Source organism: Gekko japonicus, unplaced genomic scaffold, assembly GCF_001447785.1.
Source record: "Gekko japonicus isolate JY-2015 unplaced genomic scaffold, Gekko_japonicus_V1.1 scaffold2456, whole genome shotgun sequence".
In the NCBI taxonomy this organism is placed as follows: Eukaryota; Metazoa; Chordata; class Lepidosauria; order Squamata; family Gekkonidae; genus Gekko; species Gekko japonicus.
This window is the reverse complement of record NW_015169252.1, coordinates 142,963-163,141: the sequence shown is the minus strand read 5'-3', so window position 1 is coordinate 163,141 and position 20,179 is coordinate 142,963. Positions and strand designations below refer to the sequence as shown.

Here is a 20,179-nt window from a genome sequence, read left to right as displayed (position 1 = left end):
TGGGGGTGACGGCGTGGGGGGGAGGGGGGAGTCCTTCAAGCAGCGCTATTCTGCTCTGAAGGCCAGGATCGGAAGGGCCTCGGAGAAGGACTCAACAAGTATATACTCCCCCATAATCTAGAGCTAGTGTTTTTGTTTTAAAACATAACTTCAGGTGCGTGTCTGAGAAACAGACGGAAGATAATTTAATTAATGTAAAGTGCTTACTGTTACGAGTAAGCGCCATTCCCCACCCCCCCCACCCCGCATCCTACAGACCAGCAGATCCACTGAAGCTTCAGAGGATCAAATTCTTAATGAAACCGGTAAAAGCTTCAACTGGCTGCTCTTTCCATATTTGCATTTCTGATCTAATACAAAAGTACATCAAAGTATTTCTTTGCGGATCTCACGCACTCACAGATTTAAAAGTTCCAGAAGTGTTGAAGCCATGTAGAAAAAAACAAAACCCCCAGAAGTTTGAGGGGAAACGGACATCTATAAAATACTTTTCCTATCAAACCTCAACGTCTTTTACTGATTGTGTGGAACAACATACGATTAATCATTTATAATTTAGTTAGCATATAACATTGCACCACTTGGAATTTTTATGGAATCCACGAGTATAACGATCTTCATTTTCTGTAAGAAAAACTGCAAATATACCAGATACCCGAGAAGGAATCGCAAACGGCTGCACCCCCACCGTGCCCGTCGCCCTCCCCTCACCTGTCCATCCGGGTAGGCAACGGCACTGCCCCGTCCCAGGATCACAGCCGTCCGCATTCTGGCAGGCGCATTTCTGGCTGCAGCCCAAGCCATGGGACCCGTCCTGAGGGGAAGAGAGAGAGACAGTCCCTGGATCAGCAGCCAGGCCTGGGCCTCCCGGACCTCCTTCACGGAAGAGGAGGCGCGGCGGACCCCTCCCCTTCCAGCCCCCGGCAGTGGCCCAGGCTGGGGTGTGTGTGTCGCTCAGCAGGATTCTACGGGGAGGGGGGTGTGGGCCTTTGACCCATTATGCCCGGCCAAACGGGGACTTCACCCCTGGCGCCCTCTTGACCTACAGAGGAGCACTCAACGGTGACCCAAGGGGTGTCTGACTTCACTGGTAAGCCGCTGCCCCCCTCTGGGAAGCTCACACAGAACACATGCTCAAAGCCCCCCCCCGTTACTGGGCGGGGGCATGGTTGTCTATATGACCTGAGGAGTGGGCATGACACATTTTTTTTGGGGGGGAAAGCCCCCAAAGAAGCACCTCAGGAGTTCTTAAAGAAGCACAGACTCAGTTGGGTATCGAGCAGCCTGGGAGTGGACCGAGGAGTCTGGTGCTTTTGAATCTTTCTTTTCTAGCAGCAGCTTACCGGGCAGGGTTCCTCACACCGGCTGCCGTGCCAGCCTGGGCCACACGAACACACCCCACTGACAGGGCTGCAGGCAGCGGCGTTGGCACACTGGCAGCTCCCGTTGCACCCAGCACCCCAGGTGCCCGCGGGGCAGGGGGCGGAACAGTCCACTCCGTGCCAGCCTGGAGGAGGAGGAGGAGGAAGGGGTCAGCAGGGAGGCAGGTGCAGCCAAGGAACCTGCTGTGTGTGCCAGGAGGCCATCGTGCACCACCCTGACCACACACACCCCTCCACGCCCCCGTTCCGTACCTTCTTTGCAGGCGCAGGCCCCGTCCACGGGGGAGCAGGCGAAGGCATTCCGGCAGGCACAACGCAGGGAGCAGTTCGCCCCGTAGGTGTCGGAGGGGCAGGGGCGGGAGCAGTGCTCGTCCTGTTTGGGGCACAGCCGGGCATGAGGGGAGGAACGACGCAGGATGGAGTCGTGTGAGAGAGGAAGGGCAGACGGACCCAGCCCGCCGAGAAGCCTTCCTGGGCGCTTTCTACCAGCTCTGCCTTGTCAGGACGCCACCAGGGCTTGCGCGAGGGAAGAGAACAGTAGTGGCACCCCCAGCCAATCCTGCTCACGGACAGGAGCCCCTCAGGCATCCCAGGGAACAAAGGGAAGCAGCGGGGAGGGGGGAGCAGCCAGAGGAAGGAGGGTCTCTGGCCACAGGGCTGGCACTCCTCACTCAGTGACCGTGGGGCCCCAGACAACCCCCCGCCCACCCAGTGGGGCCACTGACTTACCGTGTAGCCCGCTGCACAGAGGCAGAGCCCGGTCTCACTGTCACAAGTCCCCCCATTCAGACACAGGCAGGGCTCCCGGCAGCCGGCCCCGTGGTATCCGTGGGGGCAGGTCTCGTTGCAGGAAAGCCCGGCCCGGCCCGGTTTGCAGGTACATTCCCCGGTCAGTGGGTGGCAGCTGGGGAGGGAAGCAGCGAGGAGCACCGGTCACTCGGAAGTGCCAAAGTCAGCCGGGGGCCCCTCTGCCTTCTGCGGGCGGCGGCTCTCTTCTCCGCTCCACCTGCGGCTGCTTGGGAGCCTCGGAAGCAGAAGGGGCCCCGCCCACCCTCTCGCTGCTTCGCGCACCCGATGAAGGGGGGGGACTCCCGCCCGCAACACTGCTTTGCTCACCGGGACGCAGCCGTTCCTGGCCCCGCCTGCCCGAGGTCTTTAGAAACGCCTGCGGACTGCTTTTCTCAACCTGTGGCCCCAAGGCCACCGGTGAGGACGTGCCGCAACATGGACATGACAAAGGAGGCCTTTCAGTCAGGCATGAGGAGGAGCGTGTCCGTCACACACACCCCCTTCTGCCCTCACCCCACCGGTTACCGAGGAGTTGCCAGGCTCAGTCCAAGGCTCTGGTTATACCCTCCCGGGTCCTTCCTGGCCTCGGACCCACATCCCTGCAGGACCTCCTCCTCCTCCTCCTCCTCCTCCTGCTGCCGCGAAAGGGATACACCCACCTCTGTGTGTGCCGAGGGTCACAGGGGCACGGCCGAAGGCAGGTCAGGCCATACAAGCCGGCCGGGCACTTGCGCTCCTCACAGCGGCTGCCGTAGTAACCGGCCTCACAGAGGCAGCCCCCGTTGATGTGGAAGCAGTGGCCGCCGTTGGCGCAGTCGCAGGTCTGGCTGCAGTCCTGCCCATACTTGCCAATGGGGCATTCCTCCCGGCACCTTGGTGGGCAGAGGGTAAAAACAGATTTGACTACATAAACAATATTTGGGTTTTTAACGTTTCAGTTATAGCAGTTGCCTTCATTTAAAAAAAACAACCACTGGTATAAAACGAAATGTGAATTTAATGCTGTGGAGAAACCCCCCCCCCCCCCCGCCACCCAAGAGGTCTCCCCAATGTTTCAAATAGTGTGGCCACTCTCTTTCTTTGTTCAGGAGCTCAGCTGTATGGTAGGGAAATGCTCATCTTTTTATTCACTTATTAAACTTTTGAATAGGTGCAAAAGAACGGCCCAAAGTCATACGACACATATAATGGGAACATGGAATCTAAGAAGTATGACTCCAGATAAGCTTGAAATCATAAAACAAGAAATGGAACGTTTGAGCATTGCAATCCTGGGAGTGGGTGTACTAAAGTGGACTGTATTAGGACATCTTCAGTCAGAAAATTACGAAGTGTTTTACTTTAAAAATGAGAGAGACAGAAGGGGCGGAGCTGCTGTAACAGTTCAGGCCGTCAGGGGCTACAACGCAAAAGGTCTAACCGAGCAATGTCAATCACACTTCACGGAAAGCCGCTCAACATCGACATCATTCAAGTTTACAGATGTTGTAAGAGAAAGAAACGGAAAGCTTTTGTGCAAGTGTCCACAAAGAAATTCGTCATACATCCGAACAAGATGTGCTGACAATCATGTGTGACGGGACCACCACAGAAGGGGGAAAGGAAGCAGAATCAAGCATTGCCAGAGAATCTGGACTGGGGCCAAAGACTCCGCCCTCCTTTTCTGACTTCGGCCGGGGGGGGGGGAGGGCTTCCCCTCCCCTCCCCTCCCCTCCGCAGATCAGCTAGAGCCCATTCCCTTTTGAATGATAGCAAAGTGACAGCAAGATCCGTTCATCCGTGTTTCCTTAGTATGGCCGCCAAATCCAATGGAATGACCAACTGGCCGCCGCCTCGTGAGGAATGCTCTGGGCTGTAGGCCTTGCGGGAAAAGACTGTGGAGAATCTATCATCAGTGGCAGACGTCAGCCTACCGATGGGGATGAGGAGGGAATGCGGGGGGGGGCAGGGTGGGTCAGGGCTCTGGTGTTCCATTCGCGTAACGGGGTGGATCCAACCCTCCACCACCCTCCAAGGAGGAGTCTTCCCCCCACTTAAGTGGCTCTTCCATTGGAGGAGGTCTTCCTTCTGAGGGCGGAGGGACAGCTCAGACTCCGTTCCCTGGAGTCCCTGGAGGACAGCTTCCCAATGGATGGTGGGGCCCACTCCTCCTCCGGAAGCTGACCCACATCGTTTCCCACGGCTTTGACTCACCGCTCTCCAATGTAGCCGGCTGTGCACTGGCACTGCCCACTGACCAGGTCACACTGGCCTCCGTTGTGGCAGAGGCACTCCCCCTGGCAGCTGGAGCCAAAGCGCCTCTCAGGGCAGGGGACGGAACAGATGGCGCCCTGCCGGGAGAAGGAATCCGGCCCAGAGACAGTCAGAACCCTGCGAGCCCCGGTCCCAACCACTCCTCCCCTCCACGTCAAATGGGACCGAGGGTACGAGGAGGGGGCCGTTTGCAGAGGGAGGCGGGCGCTGCGTTCAGGACTCTGCCTGCAGGCTCCAGGAGCCATGAGCCTCCCCGTGCGCCATGGAAGGCACAGGCGGCTGCTGGCCTGGGGACGGGGGGGTTTCGGGGGGCGGGGGGGGGGGGAGGCCGTGGCAGGCCCTGCCGCACGAGTGTCGGGCGCCTGTGCTTGGAGGGGGGGGGGACAGAGGGAGAGAAGCACTTGGGCCCCTGCAGCCCCGCCTCCTCCTCCCACCAGACTCACCATCCACCCGGGAGGGCAGGCACAGTTGCTGCTGTTGGAGGGGTGGCAGATGCCCCCGTTCTGGCAAACGCAGTCGGCGTGGCACCAGACTCCACTGCTGCCGTTGAGGCAAGGGACCTCACAACTGGAAGAGATGTGGTTCATGGGGCCTCAGTGGCTGAGCACCGGGAGGCAAGGTCAGGTTCACGCCCAGCCACCTGGTGCCATCGCCCGGGGGTTGGCCCCTTCCCCCAAGCATCACCCCGCACCCACCCAAACCAGCAGAGCGTGCGGCAGCAGCGGGGCCTCCAGGGGCCCAAGCCGCCTCTGGGCGAAGGGAGCCGAGCGCCACGTGGCATCCGGGGACTGATTAGCCAGCCAGCCGGTCCAGGCTAACAGGCCCCAAAGATCCACACACCCCCTCCCCAGGGCCCACGATTCCCCCTGGCCCCACCGACAGCACCCGGATCAGACCGCTCCTTCTCAACTCGGCCCGTACGTACCACGGTGCAGACAGGAAGCACAGAGAGGCCTGCCTGGGTCCAAGGTCCTCTAGTAGAGGCCCGGGCAGGTTTCCCTTGGCTCCATGAGCCACCCCAGGAATTTAGGAGGCAGACTTGCTTGATCGTACTTTCTAATTGTTGCTACCACAAAACCTAACCCTAAACACTTTGTAATGTCTTGCCATTTCTTCTCGAGCTATGACAAAAGTGTTGGACGTGTATAAAGAAATATGGGATCGTAAACCTGGACGTCATCAGAATGGGAAGCTCCCCTCTGTCCCCCACCCAGGTCAGCTTTGCACTTCTGCCGAGAGGAACCAGGAGGAAGGGGGGCCCTGCGCACGAGCGGGTGGCGGGCACGTCTCACAAGGGTGCCACAACGGACATCTCCAGGCTCCCCCGGAGGGCCGGACTTGTCAAGCTCTGCTCCAACAAGTGACGCTCAGCCTTTCCAGTCCGTTTGTTACTTTGTGAAAATACTATAAAAGTGGTGAGTCAGTAGCATTTGTCCCCTCTAGCTTGCGTTTATAAAACATTCTACAGGAAACTGTTGGTTCTGTGGCTAAGAGAATCCAGACCTTTTCATCTACCGTGGCAGAGCTCCTATCCCTCAAGGTTTTGGGAAACAATCACTAATGCCAATATCTGAGAGTTTAGGTAGACCCTAAACATTCCCTACATACCAGAAGTACTTCTTCTTCATCATGCCCTGCAGTTCCAAATGGCTTCTTGGTCCCTGTATTGAACAGTATCCCTGTGGCTTCTTTGATCTTTGCCAGCAATCTTTCTCCCCAGAGAGGGAATAGATTGAGAAAGCAACTGAACTGCACGAATTAACCAGGCTTATGGTTTTACAGAAATTTAACGGTACACATCACATTTGGATGTTACAAACCTATGATTCCACAGACAGAATGTGGTATGAAAATCTGTTCAGGTGGGTAGTTGTGTTAGTCTGAAGCAACAGAACAAGGTTTGAGTCCAGTGGCACCTTTAAAACCAACAAAATTTTATTCTGGGTATAAGTGTTCCTGTGCATGCACACAAAAGCTTATACGCAGAATATAACTGTCTTGGTCTTAAAGGTGCCACTGGACTCAGACTTTGTTCTGTATGAAAATCTGGTTCGTCTGTATGTCTCTGTGTTTATTTATGAAATGGATAACAAGCAGGTACCTTCAACTGACTTGTTCTTACTATTTGCGTCCTCCAAATCAGCCTGTTCCTCCCAGCCTAGATCAGAACTGGCAACATAGCCTAAGAAGGAAAAGGACTTTTGCGCCCCGACTGAACCAAGTCTCATGGTGCCGCTGGCCAGGACTGAAAGGAGACCCCCTGGAAACCCCACAGATCCCTCCCTGAGAGCCCAGGAGGACGGCCAGGTGGGTGCCTGTGGGACGCTTCCCCCCCTGAGAAACCAGTCGTCCCCCTCCCCCCAATGCCCCCTCCCCAACGGTTTTGCTCACCCCTGCTCCCCTACTCACTGGGGTCCAGTGAATCCCGGGGGGCACAGGCAAGCTCCAGTCACCCTGTCGCAGGAAGCGGCATTCTCACAGTGGCAACCCAGCAAGCATTCTTGGCCGTACATTCCTGGGGCACACGGCTCTTGGCACAGGGGCCCCCTGTAGCCTGGTGGGCAAGTGCAGGCCCCCGTCAGAGGGTCACAAGTGCCTCCGTTCACACAGGTGCAAGAGCTCTTGCAATCCGGCCCCCAGAACAGCTTGCTGCAGTCTGGATGCGAGAGAGAGAGCGAGAGAGAGAGAGAGCGTGAAGGCATGGAGGTCCGGAGGAGAGCAGGGGCCCCTTGCAGTGTAGCAGGATGGGCCACCCCCACAGAGGCGTGAACGTCTGAGCTGCTGCATGCCGTGGGTCGTGATATGGGGCAAGCCAAGGACAGCAGACCCCTTGCCTCCTCGGGGCAATCCCCCAGCAGCTGCCCCCCCCCGCTCCAGTCCCTCAGGGGCTCAGAGGGGTTATGGCTGCGGCTGTTGTGACGACACTGAAGAGTCAGCTCAGGGCTTGGTGGCTGCCCAGTCTGAAGCAGCCGGCCACGGCCACGTACTGCACCCTAGCCCCTCCCCCCACAGGCACACGGCGTGGACAGGATGGGGTGGAAGGGCCTTTTTGAAGGGGGCATCCATATTTGCTGGGGTGGTATGACCCCCTCGCCCAGGTATCGACATTAGAATGTCCCACTTTGTAAATGTTGAGTTTTACTCTTTGTACGTGCTCACAGGTTAAGCTCACCCTGGAGCTATGGGTAGCCTGCCTGGAAGAGAGGTAGTCCCCTCCCCCCCTCCGTATCCCAAGAGGCAGAGAGTGAGTGGGGGGGGGCTGCTGTTAAGCTCTAGTCCCCCAGGGGGCTCTCAGGTAACGGAGATCCAGAGGGAGGGAGGGAGGGAGGGAGGGAGGGAGAGAGAGAGAGAGAGAGAGAGAGGCTGCCTGCCTGCCTGCCTTAGACAGACATCCCACAGCAGCGTCCTCTTCTTCTTTTTAGGAAGGACGCCAGTGAGGGGGGGAACTGCCCCCCCTGACCGCCACCCGTCCCCCTTTGCCCTTTCCCAGCCGCCGTGGGGACGAGGAGGATGGCTGAAGTTTTCCCAGGCGCCGGCCCTGGGGGGGGGAGGGGACACCGAGAAGTCTTTCAAGGGACGTCTCCTTGGCCACGATCAGCCGTCCCCCCCCCCTCCTTGGGACTGCTCTTTCCCACCCCAAGTTCCCATCAGCCCCCCACCCCCACCCCCTTCAGCTCTTTACACACACAAACTGCCCATTCTGCTCCTGCTGCTGCTGCCAAAGACTGGGAGAATGTGCACACCCCCCCTTCCACTGGCCGGGAGGGCCGAGGCGCCCCTCTCCCCTCCGCTCCCGGCCACTGCCATCTTTAGGAGGTAGTGCCACTGCCCCCCATACAGGGGGTGGTGTCCCGGCCGGCCCACTGGGAGCTCCTACAGGAGGAGGAGGAGGAGGAGGAGGAGCGAGTCCAGCCAAGAGCGCTTCCCAGAAGGCAGGCAGGCTCCTCCTCCGAGATCCCAGGACAACGGTTCCCACGAAATCCGTGAGCCTGGAAGGGTTGCTCCCTCCCTTGCCTCTCCTGCTTCTGCAAACTTCCTCGCAGCCCCACTTCTGCCCCCAGAAGAAGGGCTTATCCCCCCCATCCCGCTAGTGACCCCTTGACCTTGTGAACAACTGAGGAAGGACAAAGCCCGAGGCCGCTGTGGGGAGCCTGCCGAGGAGGAGGAGGAGGAGGAGGAGGAGGAGGCAGACCTCCTCCCAGCGGCCCCAGGGAAAGACGAAGGAGAGGACAGTCAGGCACCAGGCGGAGGGGGGGGGGAGAGGCAGAGGGAGAGTGTCTGTGGGGGCGGGCCAGGGGCCAGCCTGGTGGGAGAGAGCCACACTGGGCTCAGGGAGGCCCGGGTTCAAATCCCTACACAACTGCGAGGCCCATGGGTGGGGGTGGGGGGGAGATCCTGAGCGGCCCCCTCTTTCTCAGCCTCGACAACCCGGCAGAGTCACTATGAGGGACCCCGACCCTCAGCTCCGGGAAGGGAGGGTGGGAGAGGACAGAAAGGACCGAGGACGGGGCAAGGGGTGCTTCCAGTTGAGCCCCCTCCTCGCCCCTGGAGCGGGAGGCGTTTTTTGCAGCGTCCGGGGGGGGGGGCAACCACCAGGAACAAAAACAGCAGCATCCAAGCAGGGGGCTTCTTCTTCCACACCACCCTTTTGGAGGGGGGGGGTGTCAGTTGAGGGAAGGAATCTCCCCCCCTCCCCCCCCAAGCATACAGCACCGAGCAGCCCCCTGATGGCAGAAGGAGGAGGCGGAAAGGCCAGGCGGCCCCTGGGGGGGGGGGATGCTGAGCCGCGCAAGAGGCCGCTCAGGCCTGGCACCTGTTCCGGGGGGGGGGGGCTCACAAACCGGCTTCGTTGCTTTTTAAACAAAGGTCCAGATTTCCACCATGCTCTACGTCACCAAAGCAGATGTTGCCCACGTGCACACAGACGCACACAGAGGCCCTGTCCCTTCAGCCCCACCTGGAGGCCTCTCTCTCTCTCTCCCTCCCTCTCTCTCTCCCTCCCCCTTGCAGTGCACCTAAGGCCGGATCTTCTCTGGGCAGTCCTGCCTGTGGCGGAGGGACGATGGTTTGGCCCCTGCCAGGCCCTGGGACTGGATGACTACCTGTCGTCTGGGAGGCAGGGTGGCCAGGGCGATGCCAGGCCGCAGTAACAGCGGAGCTGCTCTCCTGCCCATTCTCTCTCTCTCTCCGAAGGTGATGAGAGCCAGTGGTGGTGGGGTGGACTCTAATCGGGAGAGCCGGGGGGGGGTTGATTCCCTCCTCCTGCTGCTGCTCCTCCCCCTCCCCCTCCCCGTGCAGCCAGCTGGGTGGCCTTGGGCCAGTCCCGGTTCTCTCTCTCTCTCTCGGAGCTCTCTCAGCCCCACCGACCAGTCACAGGGCGTCCGTCCGTCGTCTCTGGTGGGGGAGGCGAGGGGGAGGCAGGTTGGGACTCCTCCGGGCAGGCAGGCCGGGTATGAAGCCAGCCCTCTCCGACTCTCCTTCGTGCGCTTGAGGCGGCGGGGCAAAGGCCACACCCAGGGGGAGGCTCCTGCTGTCCTGCGGCACTCCACCCAGAAGGGAGCCGGGGACGGGGCCCACCGGCGGGAGGAGCTCTTTGGGAGGCGGCGGCGCCGCAGCCCCCAAGAAGGCGCCTCAGAGCAGGGGGAGGCCTGAGGGGGAAGGAGGAGGAGACTCACCGCTGGAGCAGTCGGCCCCCCGCCACCCCTGCTCGCACTGGCACTGGTCCGGAGCCACACACCTGCCGTGCACACACTCCTGGGTGCAGCGCGCTGGAGGAGGAGGAGGCGAGAGAGGGAGGGAGAGAGAAGGGGTGTCACCCGACTGCTGAGGAGCCCAGGAAGGCAGTCAGGGCGGTCCTCTCCCGGGGCGAGGAGGGAGGGAGGGAGGGAGGGAGCTGATGATCTGCAAAGGGCACCTCGCGGGGAGGGGCGTGGCGGGACAGCGGGGCTGCGGAGCGACTGACCCCCGCCCCGGGAAAAGGGAAGGGGGCGGGGAGGCCCACAGGCCCTGGACTGCATCAGGGGGACCAGAGGACTTCCAGAGCCGCCCTCCCGCCCGCCCAGCTTCTTCCGACGGATGGCTCGGGCCGGCCCCTCCTCCCCAGAGGGGGCTGCGGTCGGTCGGCCTTTCTCCCGGAGCCGGGAGCCCGAGCGCCGCTCGCTCGACACACACACGCGTCGCGCACAGAGGGGGGTGGGAGCCGGCCAGCCCCGCGGAGGCCCCGGAGGCCACGAGGAGGAGGGTGGAGGGTGGTGGAGGGAGAGACTTACGGACGCAGAGGTCGGCCCGCTCGTAGTAGCCCCGGCAGCAGCGGTGCCTCCTCCGGTAGTCGACCTTCACGCCTTGGCGATAGGCTGCCTTGTACAGGACCCTGGGGAGGGGGAGAAGCGCCAGAGCCGCCCGTCAGGGCAGGAGGAGGAGGGGGGTCTCTCTGGGTGGGTGTGTGTGTGTGTGTGTGTGTGGAGGGGGGAGGGCTGGCGAAGAGCCAGGAAGAGCCCCCCCCCCAGGCCGCCTACGCCGAGGCCTCACCCCCCACCCCCCAGCCTGGAAGGGGGGGAGGAGGGGGTGCAGCGGCCGCCTGACCGACAGCCGGGCCACCGACAGGACCGAAGAACCCTGGCCAAGGAGGGGCCGGAGCGCTCAGAGTAAATACAGCGACAAGAGCCACAGGGGGAAGTTGGCCTCCCCACTGGACACCCGCCCGACCCCATCTGAGGAGGAAGGAGAGCCTGCCCAAGGCGGCCTGCCGGGCACATTGGCCACTGCCGGACCTCAGCCACGAGAAGAGTCCCCCTGGATGGCCATTGAGCCACGGCAGACAGACACGGCGGCCTGGACAGCCACGGTGACCGGGCAGAGGCCCACCCATCCACCCATCCATCCGTGTTTCCCGTCAGAACCGGCTGCTGCAGGAACGGTGGGAGAGAAGCCAGAGGCGGCCACGGGAAGGCACTGAACCCAGTAACTGACCGGTCGCCAGTGGAGTGGCGGGAGAATGGGGGTGGTGGGCATGGCTGTTCTGCAGCTGTGGATCATGACACCAAGCAGCAGAGTCCTGTGCCAACTGGCGCCTGCAGGTTGACTTGAAGGGCTCAGCATATGACCGTGGGCTAGCCACAAGGCAAGCACAGCATGGATCCGCACATGGCCAGCGTGAGCCACCACGTCAAGGCAGCGGGCCGGCCGCCTCCCACCTCAGAGGAGCTGGAAGAATGCGCGCTTTTGGAAGCTTCTCTGGCAGCCGTGCTGGATCCAGAGCGAGCCCCTTTCTCCTGACTGACACTGAAGTGGGGAGGGGGACCAATGTCCTCCAAGGCCCTCACCCTTCCCACCACCTGGCGTTGCCTCCGTCTGGCTCACCCGTGGGGCCACCTAAGGACCGCGCGAAGGCCAGTCCCTTTGTAGCTCACTGATTTGACCCTGACATGATCTCAGCAGTCAGGGCGGACAAGGATCCACTGGGCAAAGGGCGGGGCCTTCACAGTTGCCAGGATCCTCTTCGCACCCGTTGTGTAACCGGGTCAAGATGACCCGCAACCAGACCCAACGGCATTCTGGGTGCTTCAAGTGTCTCCACTTCGTTACCACCAGCACCCAAATCAGAATGGACGTGAGACCTTTCCTGAGCAAAATAGTTTCCCAAAGCGTCACAACTAATCATCAGTTCCAGGGAATGTAAAGGCTCGGACCGAGCAAAATGCATGAAACCACTGAGCTGGATGTGGACTAGCGGATACAATGGGAGCAGCAGAAACACAAGACTTCTTTGCGGCCATCACGGCCACCTCAGACGTCTTCTGCTGAGCCCTACGGCACCTTCTGTCAGCTTCAATCTCAGTTTCCTGCTGCAACCCTGTTTTTTAGACACCCCCCAGCCTCCTTCCTGGACACTCCGAAGGCACATTTCTGACATCCCTGCAGCAGCGTCTTCTCTCTCCCGCCTAAGATGCGTCTGAGGGCAAGAGGCCCCTTGTGCAGAGGTGCTGACACCAGACGGTTTAATCTGTCTGTTTAGGTGCCCCCACCCACCCCTTATTTCCTTAGACTCAAGGTAGCTTCCTGGTGCTAGAGGTTAGATCCAGGTGGGTCACCCCAGGTTGGTCTGAAGCACCAGGACAAAGTTTGCGTCCGGGGGGGGCACCTTGAAGACCAGCACAGTTCTGTTCTGTGCACAAAAGTTTGTACCCAGAAGAGGACTCTCTGTGAGTCTTCCAGGCGCCCCCACTGGACTCCGGCTCTGTCTGGTGCTAGAAGTGTTTCTTCCGCTGCAGACAAGACTCGGCTGTTCGACAGCTTGGGCCCAATTTGCCATCTTCTCTGATCTGAAGGAACCTCCTCTTACCTGTGCTGAATGCAGGTCTTGGCAAAGGGCCACATCCTGTTGCAGGGTTCCTCGAAGACCTGGGCAAATGGCTGCACATACGACTCCTTGGAGGGTGTGGTAAAACTGGCAGAGATCAAACACTTTTACATTGATCTTATCTGCAATAATCGTTCTGTCTAATTCTTGACACGGCCAAAGCTGTGGACCCTTGGGTCAGGGCCACATAGTGGGACGGGAGATTTTTGGCAAAAGTAGGGGAGCCCTCAGTTTGTAGAAATATCCAGAACCTTTCAAAATCAGGGGTGGTGAAAGAAGCCATCGAACGAGGAAGGTGATGTCTGCCCAGGTGCAGACGTCACCTTCCTCGTTCGATGGCTTCTTTCACCACTCAGGTAGGAGGAATCCGGTGGCAGCAGCCCGCTTGGCTTCAGCTCTTTTTTTTTTGCCCACAAGCAGAGGCAGCCAGAACAGCGGGGGGGGGGGAGCACACCCACGGTGAGGCTGCCTCTGCTGATGCAGCCCTCTAAAGGGCCACACTTGGGCACCAGCCTGGTGGCAGCTGGAGGTGGAGCCAGAAGAGGAGTCACCAGAAGACCGCCCAGAGTCTCAGCCCAGGACGTCTCCTCCACCTTCAGTCTGCTTTGGTGGAAGTGAATGCTGCCCTCTGGACAAGTCAGAGAGATTCTTTGCTGGGCTATTTACGGTTTGGCCTGAGATGTACTCCATTCCACCAGCCTCCGCTAATTGTCTGAGGACAGTATTTTGCCTACTGTGACCCTCCTCGGCCGACCTCTGCTGCTCCGGATACCCCAGCGTCCACACTCTCCCCGCCCCCTTACCTTTCCCAGTGGCTGCAGACATTGGGGTCGTTGGGACTTAGCAGCGCCCCCCAGTCCAGCTGCATCCACAGCCAGAGAACGGTGCACCTCTTCATCCTAACGAGGCGAGAAAGGGTGAGTTGAGCATGAGCTAGACCAGAGGTTCCCAAACATATTTGGCCTACTGCCCCCTTTTCAGGAAAAAAAATTACTCACCCCCCCCCCGCTGGAAATCTACCTTCAAAAAGTGGACAAAAAGATACAGTGACAAATTCGCACCCAAGACTCCTACCGCCCACCTTGATCGTTCCAGTGCCCCTCCGGGGGCAGGTGTCACCCACTTTGGGAACCAGTGAGCTAGACGATGCAAAGAAAGAGGGGACTCTGAACTTATTCCAGTCCGGTGGAGCAGAAATCACAGAAAACTGTCAATGGCAACGACACAGTCAGTGCAGTAAAGAGCTGCCTGAGCAATAACACTCTCAGGTTTGACAGACCCTCCTGAAGAGAGGGTTACCAGGGGAGAAGAGGTTACGCTGACATTGAACTGCAGGGAAGGGGGGGGGGTCATACGTCTGATAAACCTTGCAATATACGGCAATACTGTTCCTTACTGAAACCATCTCCTGGACCTGGAGTGAACTGTTATGCCATGGTTCTGTTCCCTTTATAAGAAAGAAAGCCCTTCTGAACATTTCTGCTTTGCACATTTTGTGAAGCCACAGAAGCCTGAGGGCCTTCCGGATAGTCTCAGGCAGGCCGTTCCGTAACGCGGGAGCCGCGATAGATGGTGCTCAGGAACACCCCTCTGCCAATTTTACCTGTTTGTAGGATGGCACCTGCAGAAGACTTGCCTCAGGTGAGCGCAGCTGCTGTGCCGCTGAGGGTGGCTGGCGGCTCATAGAACCCAGTAACTGTGGAATCGGAGTCCTGTGCAGCAGGAAAGTCCTCGGCCTGCACTGCTCTGAGCCCACGGGAGTGGCCAGGTGGTCTTTAAGGGCAGAGCCATGTAGGATGTGTTATCACAGTCCAGCCTCAGGGCAACTGTAGCACAGGAACAGGGTCCACAGTGGAAGAGAAGGCCGTGGGCCATCTTCCAAGCTAACTGGCTGACCGAATATTGTTGTTTTTTTTGGCGGCAGCATCAATAAAGCTGGATCCAGTTAACTGAATGGGCAAGTGTCAGCTGGACCTCATCTAAACTGGGAAGTGCTGTGTGCAGCAGGGGATCTCGGCCTTCACCCTCCCTCCCTCCCTCCCTCCCTCCTTAAACTGGGAAGTGCTGTGTGCAGCAGGGGATCTCGGCCTTCACCCTCCCTCCCTCCCTCCCCTCCCTCCCTCCCTCCCTCCCTCGTGCCGGGATTCAGCTTCCAGCTTGTCAGCCCTCAGCCCTTTAGCTCCAGCAGCCAGGCACACGCCCACCGCCAGCGCCGTCTCTGGCCCGCAGCCTGGCCTGAGCCCGACCGAAAGGGGGTCGAGGGTAGACGATGTAGCCACTCTCCTCTGGCCCAGGAAGGGCATATGAGAGACCAGAGGTTGTAACTGGCCTCACACATCCTTCTTCCCTGACTGCAGTGTGCTCTCTGGGGTACATATGGGGAAAGGCGGTCCCTCAGGCATGTCGGCCCCTGACCATAAAGGGCTTTAAAGGTAAGATCCAGCACCTTGAAGTGAACAGGCTGGATGTGCTCCCCCACGGGGAGAACCAAGAAGAAGGTGATTGTGATCATGATATTGGACTCATACCCCATGGCCCTTCACTACCCAAGGGAGTCTCAGAGCGGCTGACAAACTCCTTTCCCTTCCCCCCAACAACAGCCTGGCCGCAGCATTCTGCACCAGCTGCAGCTTCCAGATCTGAGACAAGGGCAGCCCCATGTAGACAGCATTACAGTAGTCCAGTCTCAAGGTGACCATCGCATGGATCACTGTTGCCAAGTCGTCGTGTTTGAGGAAGGGAAGCAAGTGCTTGATCAGTAGAAGATGGTCAAAGGCTGACTTGGCAGTGGCTGCTACCCAGGCCTCCATTGTTAACGAGGCATCCAAGAGCACGCCCAACCTCCTGACCTCTGGCGCTGGCACCAGCGGAGCCCCATCGAAGGTCGGGAGTGGCCTCCCTGCCCTCGGACCGCCCCGGCTCAGGCACGGGGCCTCCATCTTTGTTGGATTCAATTTCAGTCATCTTAGTCTAAGCCATCCAGCCGTGGCTTGTAATGCCCGGTCCAGATCTTCCCGTTTAGAGTCACCCAACAACAGGTAGGGCTGGGTGCCATCTGCATATGGGTGACATCCCAGCCCATGCCTCTGGGCAATCTGGGCAAGAGGGCACCTGTGGGTGTTAAACAGCATCAGGGACAGCGCCGCCCCTCGGGGCACTCCACAATCTTCGGTGTAGCCGTCCCCCCAGTGCCACCCTTGGTCCCCGGCCTTGGAGGAAGGAGGCCAGGCATGGCAAGGCAAGACCCCCCCCCCCCCCCCCCCCCGACCACCGCGCGCCCCCCCCCCCCCCGGACTCCGGTGCCAGTGAGCACCCAGCATTCATTCTCAGCTGAAACAACAACAAACCTTCCTAGAAGAGTCAGAACTAATTGTTGATTCCTGGGAATTCAAAGGCTCAGACTTTGGAGTCAACTCAAGATACTAAAAATAGCTGAGCTGGGCGTGAACTGGACCCTGCAATGGGAGCAGCCGCCCAGCAGAGCTCCTTTGCCTCCACCACTACCCCCTCCCTCGTAGGTGTTCCAGTGAGCTCCACAGCACCTTCCGTGAGGTTCGCTTGTGGCAGTCGTCCCTCCCTCCCTCCCTCCCTCCCTCCCTCGAAAGGCCTGCCTTTCCGCCAGGGCTCCGGACCAACCCTTGTGATTTTGGCCTCACTCCATTGGGTGGAAGGGGGTAGATTCGGGAGGGTCGCCGTGTTGGCCTGAAGCGGAAGAACAAAGTCTGCGTCCAGTCTTGGCACCTTTCAGACCAACCAAGGTTATTCCAGGGCATAAGCATTCGTGGGCAAGTATACAAAACTTATACCTGGAATTAAACTTGGTTGGTCTTAAAGGTGCCCCGGGTTCAAACTTTGTTCTAGATGGGAGGGGTTGAGCCAGGGCTTTTTTTGTAGAAAAAGCCCAGCAGGAACTCATTAGCATAATAGGCCACACCCCTGACAGCACAGCTCATTCGCATATTAGGCCACACCCCCATGTTACCAGAAGTGTGGTCATCCAGCCACACCCACCTTTTGCTTCTTATTCTCTTTACCTTGTTTGTTGTCAAAACCCAGGGCCTTTTGCATGTTAGGCCACACACCCCTAATTGTAGCCAATCCGAATGAGTTTCTGCTGTTGGGTGTGGCCTATTATGCTAATGAGTTCCTGCTGGGCATGGCCAACTTGGGAGCCAGCCAGAACTCTGTTCCTGTGCGTTCCTGCCCAAAAATAGCCCTGGGTTGAGCCATTCCCCCCCCTGCCCGGCAGACCAGGGAATTTGTGGCTCTGGATAAGAGCGTCAGCTTAGCCAGGTTTTTATTTTGCATTTCGTTAGGGTTTGTGGGTCGACTTAGGGAAGAAAGCTTTTTTTTGGTGAGACAGATCAGCATCCGGCAAAGAGCGTCCTGCCATTCCAAACATACGTGCCCTGATTCCGTGGGCAGCAGGAGCCTCTCTGTGTCTTAAAAGAGCCACCCTGGACCTGGAGAGGACCCTGCCTGTGAGGGAAGCCGGTTCCCGTGAGAGCTGGTCAGCTGGGCTGATGCCTGCCTGAAGGAAGGGGAACCAGATCTCCCCCTGGGGGTGGGTTTGCACTCCCTGAGGAGGCTCAGCCACCAAGCCCTGCTCTCACTAGGGGCACTTTGTGACCTGTGGGGGTGGAGTCGAGAGCCAGTTTCACTTTATGCACCGGAGCTTTCTGCACAAAACATTTACCCCGTTAAATACTTTATTTTCTGTTAAATAACCATTAAGAGAAATCCCCCTTTTTGTGTGTAGAGATATGACTGGATGGGCAAGACACAGATGTTCTCTTAATTTAATAAATAACCACGCCATTATTCTAGCAGGGTCCCAGAGAAGAGACCTCGAGGGGCCCGCCCAGCTCACCGGCTGCCAACCCTTGGATGTAAGCTTGTGTCGCTTCCCCCCCCCCCACGCACACGCACACCCCTTAAATGACCGTGGGCAGCTGGGGTTTTAAACACGAGAGAGAGAGAGAGAAGGAGAGGTCAGACAGTGGAACTGCAGGAGATCCTGCCCTTCCGCAGGAAGTTGCCTCGGAGGCCCGTCTCCCCCTCCCTCCCCCCACTGCTGCCACAATAAAAATGGCGGCAGGGGTGGGACTCAGTCCTGACTGACAGAACAAGAAGAAGAAGAAGAAGAGGAGGAGATTGGATTCATGCCCCATGGCCTTTCAATACCCAAGGGAGTCTCAAGAGCGGCTTATAAATCCCTCTTCCCTTCCCCTCCCCACAACAGACATCCCCTGGGAGGTAGGTGGGGGCTGAGAGAGCTCTGGACAGAAACTGCTCTTTCTCAAGGACAGCTCTTATCAGGACTACGGCTTACCCAAGGTCATCCAGCAGCTGCAAGTGAAGGAGGAGTAGGGAATCAAACCTGGTTCTCCCAGATTAGAGTCCATGCACCTAACCACCACACCAAACTGGCTCTCTAGTGTACAGAGAAGAAGAAAGAGATTGGATTTATACCCTGCCCTTCACTCGGAGTCTCAGAGTGGCTTACAAGTTCCTTTCCCTTCCCCTCCCCACAACAGACACCCTGTGAGGTGGGTGGAGCTGAGAGAACTCTGACACAAACTGCTCTTTTTCAAGGACAGCTCTTATCAGAACTGTGGCTTGCCCAAGGTCACCCGGCAGCTGCAAGTGGAGGAGTGGGGAATCAAACCCAGTTCTCCCAGATTAGAGTCTGTACACTTAACCACTACACCAAACTGGCTTCTGTAGATAGTTCCTCTCAGGCTGGGGCTCTGTGTTCTTGGTGCCCGGTGGTGGGTCTGAGTCTGGTTGAGGCTCTCACTCTTCTCCTCTGGGGGGGGGGGCATGAGGGGACAGCTGCTGATACGGCTCCCTTTACTGCCCCCTCGCAGCAGCGGCTCTCGTCAGCGAGTTGCCCCAAAGCTCTCTTCCAGGGCCTCACGTGCCCGGCAGGGGGGAGAAGGGAGGGGAAGCCGGCCACCCCACAGACCTGATGGCCACCCCAGGATCTCGTGGTGGTGGTGGTGGGGGGTCATCACACCTCTCAGCCCGGAACTCTAATAGGAGGGGCAAATTACTATTTTAAAAAACAAACCCAGAAGACTACCAAAAAATTAAAGCAAGCCATAATCCAATGACGATACTACGCTCACTAAGAGCAAATACAGAACAAGGACTTACCCCAAAGCCCTGTGTGTGTTCTTCCAGATCCTGCTTTGCTGCAGCAGGGTGGCAGACGCATGTGCCTCTGGAAACTCTTCCACAGAACAGGGGCCAGCAAAGGGAAGGCTCGTGCCAAGACCTTCAGGGCCTTATCTGAATGGGCAGGTGGCTTCCTAGGGGTGGGACCCGGCCAGAGCTGCAGGTCATCATCGTCAGGACACAGCGACATGCAGGATGATCTCATTCGGCAGCCTCAAACAGGCAATAAATAGCACCGGTAATGCTGAATCATGCATGACGCCGCCTTCTACTGAGTCAGACCCCCCTCGGTCCATCCAGGTCAGTATAGTCTACTCAGACTGGCAGCTGCTCTCCGGGGTCTCAGGCAGAGAGAGGTCTTTCCCATCACCTCCTGCCTGGTCCTTTTAACTGGAGGTGCTGCCGGGGACTGAACCTGGGACCTTCTGCGTGCCAAGCAGAGGCTCTAACACTGCGCCACAGCCCCTCTTTACAGCTCTCCAGGGTCTCAGGCGCAGGTCTTTCACGTCACCTCCTGCCTGGTCCTTTTAACTGGAGATGCCGGGGATTGAACCTGGGACCTCCTGCGTGCCAAGCAGAGGCTCTGCCACTGAGCCACGGCCCCTCTCCACAGCTCTCCAGGGTCTCAGGAGGAGGTCTTTCCCATCACCTCCTGCCTGGTCCTTTTAACTGGAGATGCCAGGGATTCAACCTGGGACCTTCTGCATGCCAAGCAGAGGCTCTTCCATTGAGCCACAGCCCCTCTTTACAGCTCTCCAGGGTCTCAGGCAGAGGTCTTTCCCGTCACCTCCTGCCTGGTCCTTTTTAACGGAGATGCCTCCACAGCCCCTCTTTACAGCTCTCCAGGGTCTCAGGCAGAGGTCTTTCCCGTCACCTCCTGCCTGGTCCTTTTAACTGGAGATGCCGGGGACTGAACCTGGGACCTTCTGCATGCCAAGCAGAGGCTCTTCCACTGAGCCACAGCCCCTCTTTACAGCTCTCCAGGGTCTCAGGCAGAGGTCTTTCCCGTCACCTCCTGCCTGGTCCTTTTAACTGGAGATGCCGGGGATTGAACCTGGGACCTTCTGCATGCCAAGCAGAGGCTCTACCACTGAGCCACAGCCCCTCTTTACAGCTCTCCAGGGTCTCAGGCAGAGGTCTTTCCCATCACCTCCTGCCTGGTCCTTTTTAACTGGAGATGCCGAGGACTGAACCCGGAACCTCCTGCGTGCCAAGC

General features: G+C 58.6%; 1 protein-coding gene across 1 annotated transcript in view; it reads right to left on the bottom strand.

Moving 5' to 3' along the window:
* PEAR1 (platelet endothelial aggregation receptor 1) overlaps positions 1–20,179 on the bottom strand; it is a 70,570-nt gene that overhangs the window by 14,262 nt on the left and 36,129 nt on the right. Inside the window, exons 2-13 of the mRNA XM_015416491.1 lie at positions 13,587–13,682; positions 12,766–12,870; positions 10,694–10,794; positions 10,100–10,192; positions 6,834–7,080; positions 4,868–4,991; positions 4,365–4,501; positions 2,831–3,043; positions 2,112–2,286; positions 1,635–1,755; positions 1,344–1,507; positions 712–814 (exon numbers count right to left, since the gene is read on the bottom strand). Coding sequence (XP_015271977.1) covers positions 712–814; positions 1,344–1,507; positions 1,635–1,755; positions 2,112–2,286; positions 2,831–3,043; positions 4,365–4,501; positions 4,868–4,991; positions 6,834–7,080; positions 10,100–10,192; positions 10,694–10,794; positions 12,766–12,870; positions 13,587–13,681 — 1,678 coding nt within the window. The 5' untranslated portion in view covers position 13,682. The remainder of the gene's footprint in view (positions 1–711; positions 815–1,343; positions 1,508–1,634; positions 1,756–2,111; positions 2,287–2,830; positions 3,044–4,364; positions 4,502–4,867; positions 4,992–6,833; positions 7,081–10,099; positions 10,193–10,693; positions 10,795–12,765; positions 12,871–13,586; positions 13,683–20,179) is intronic.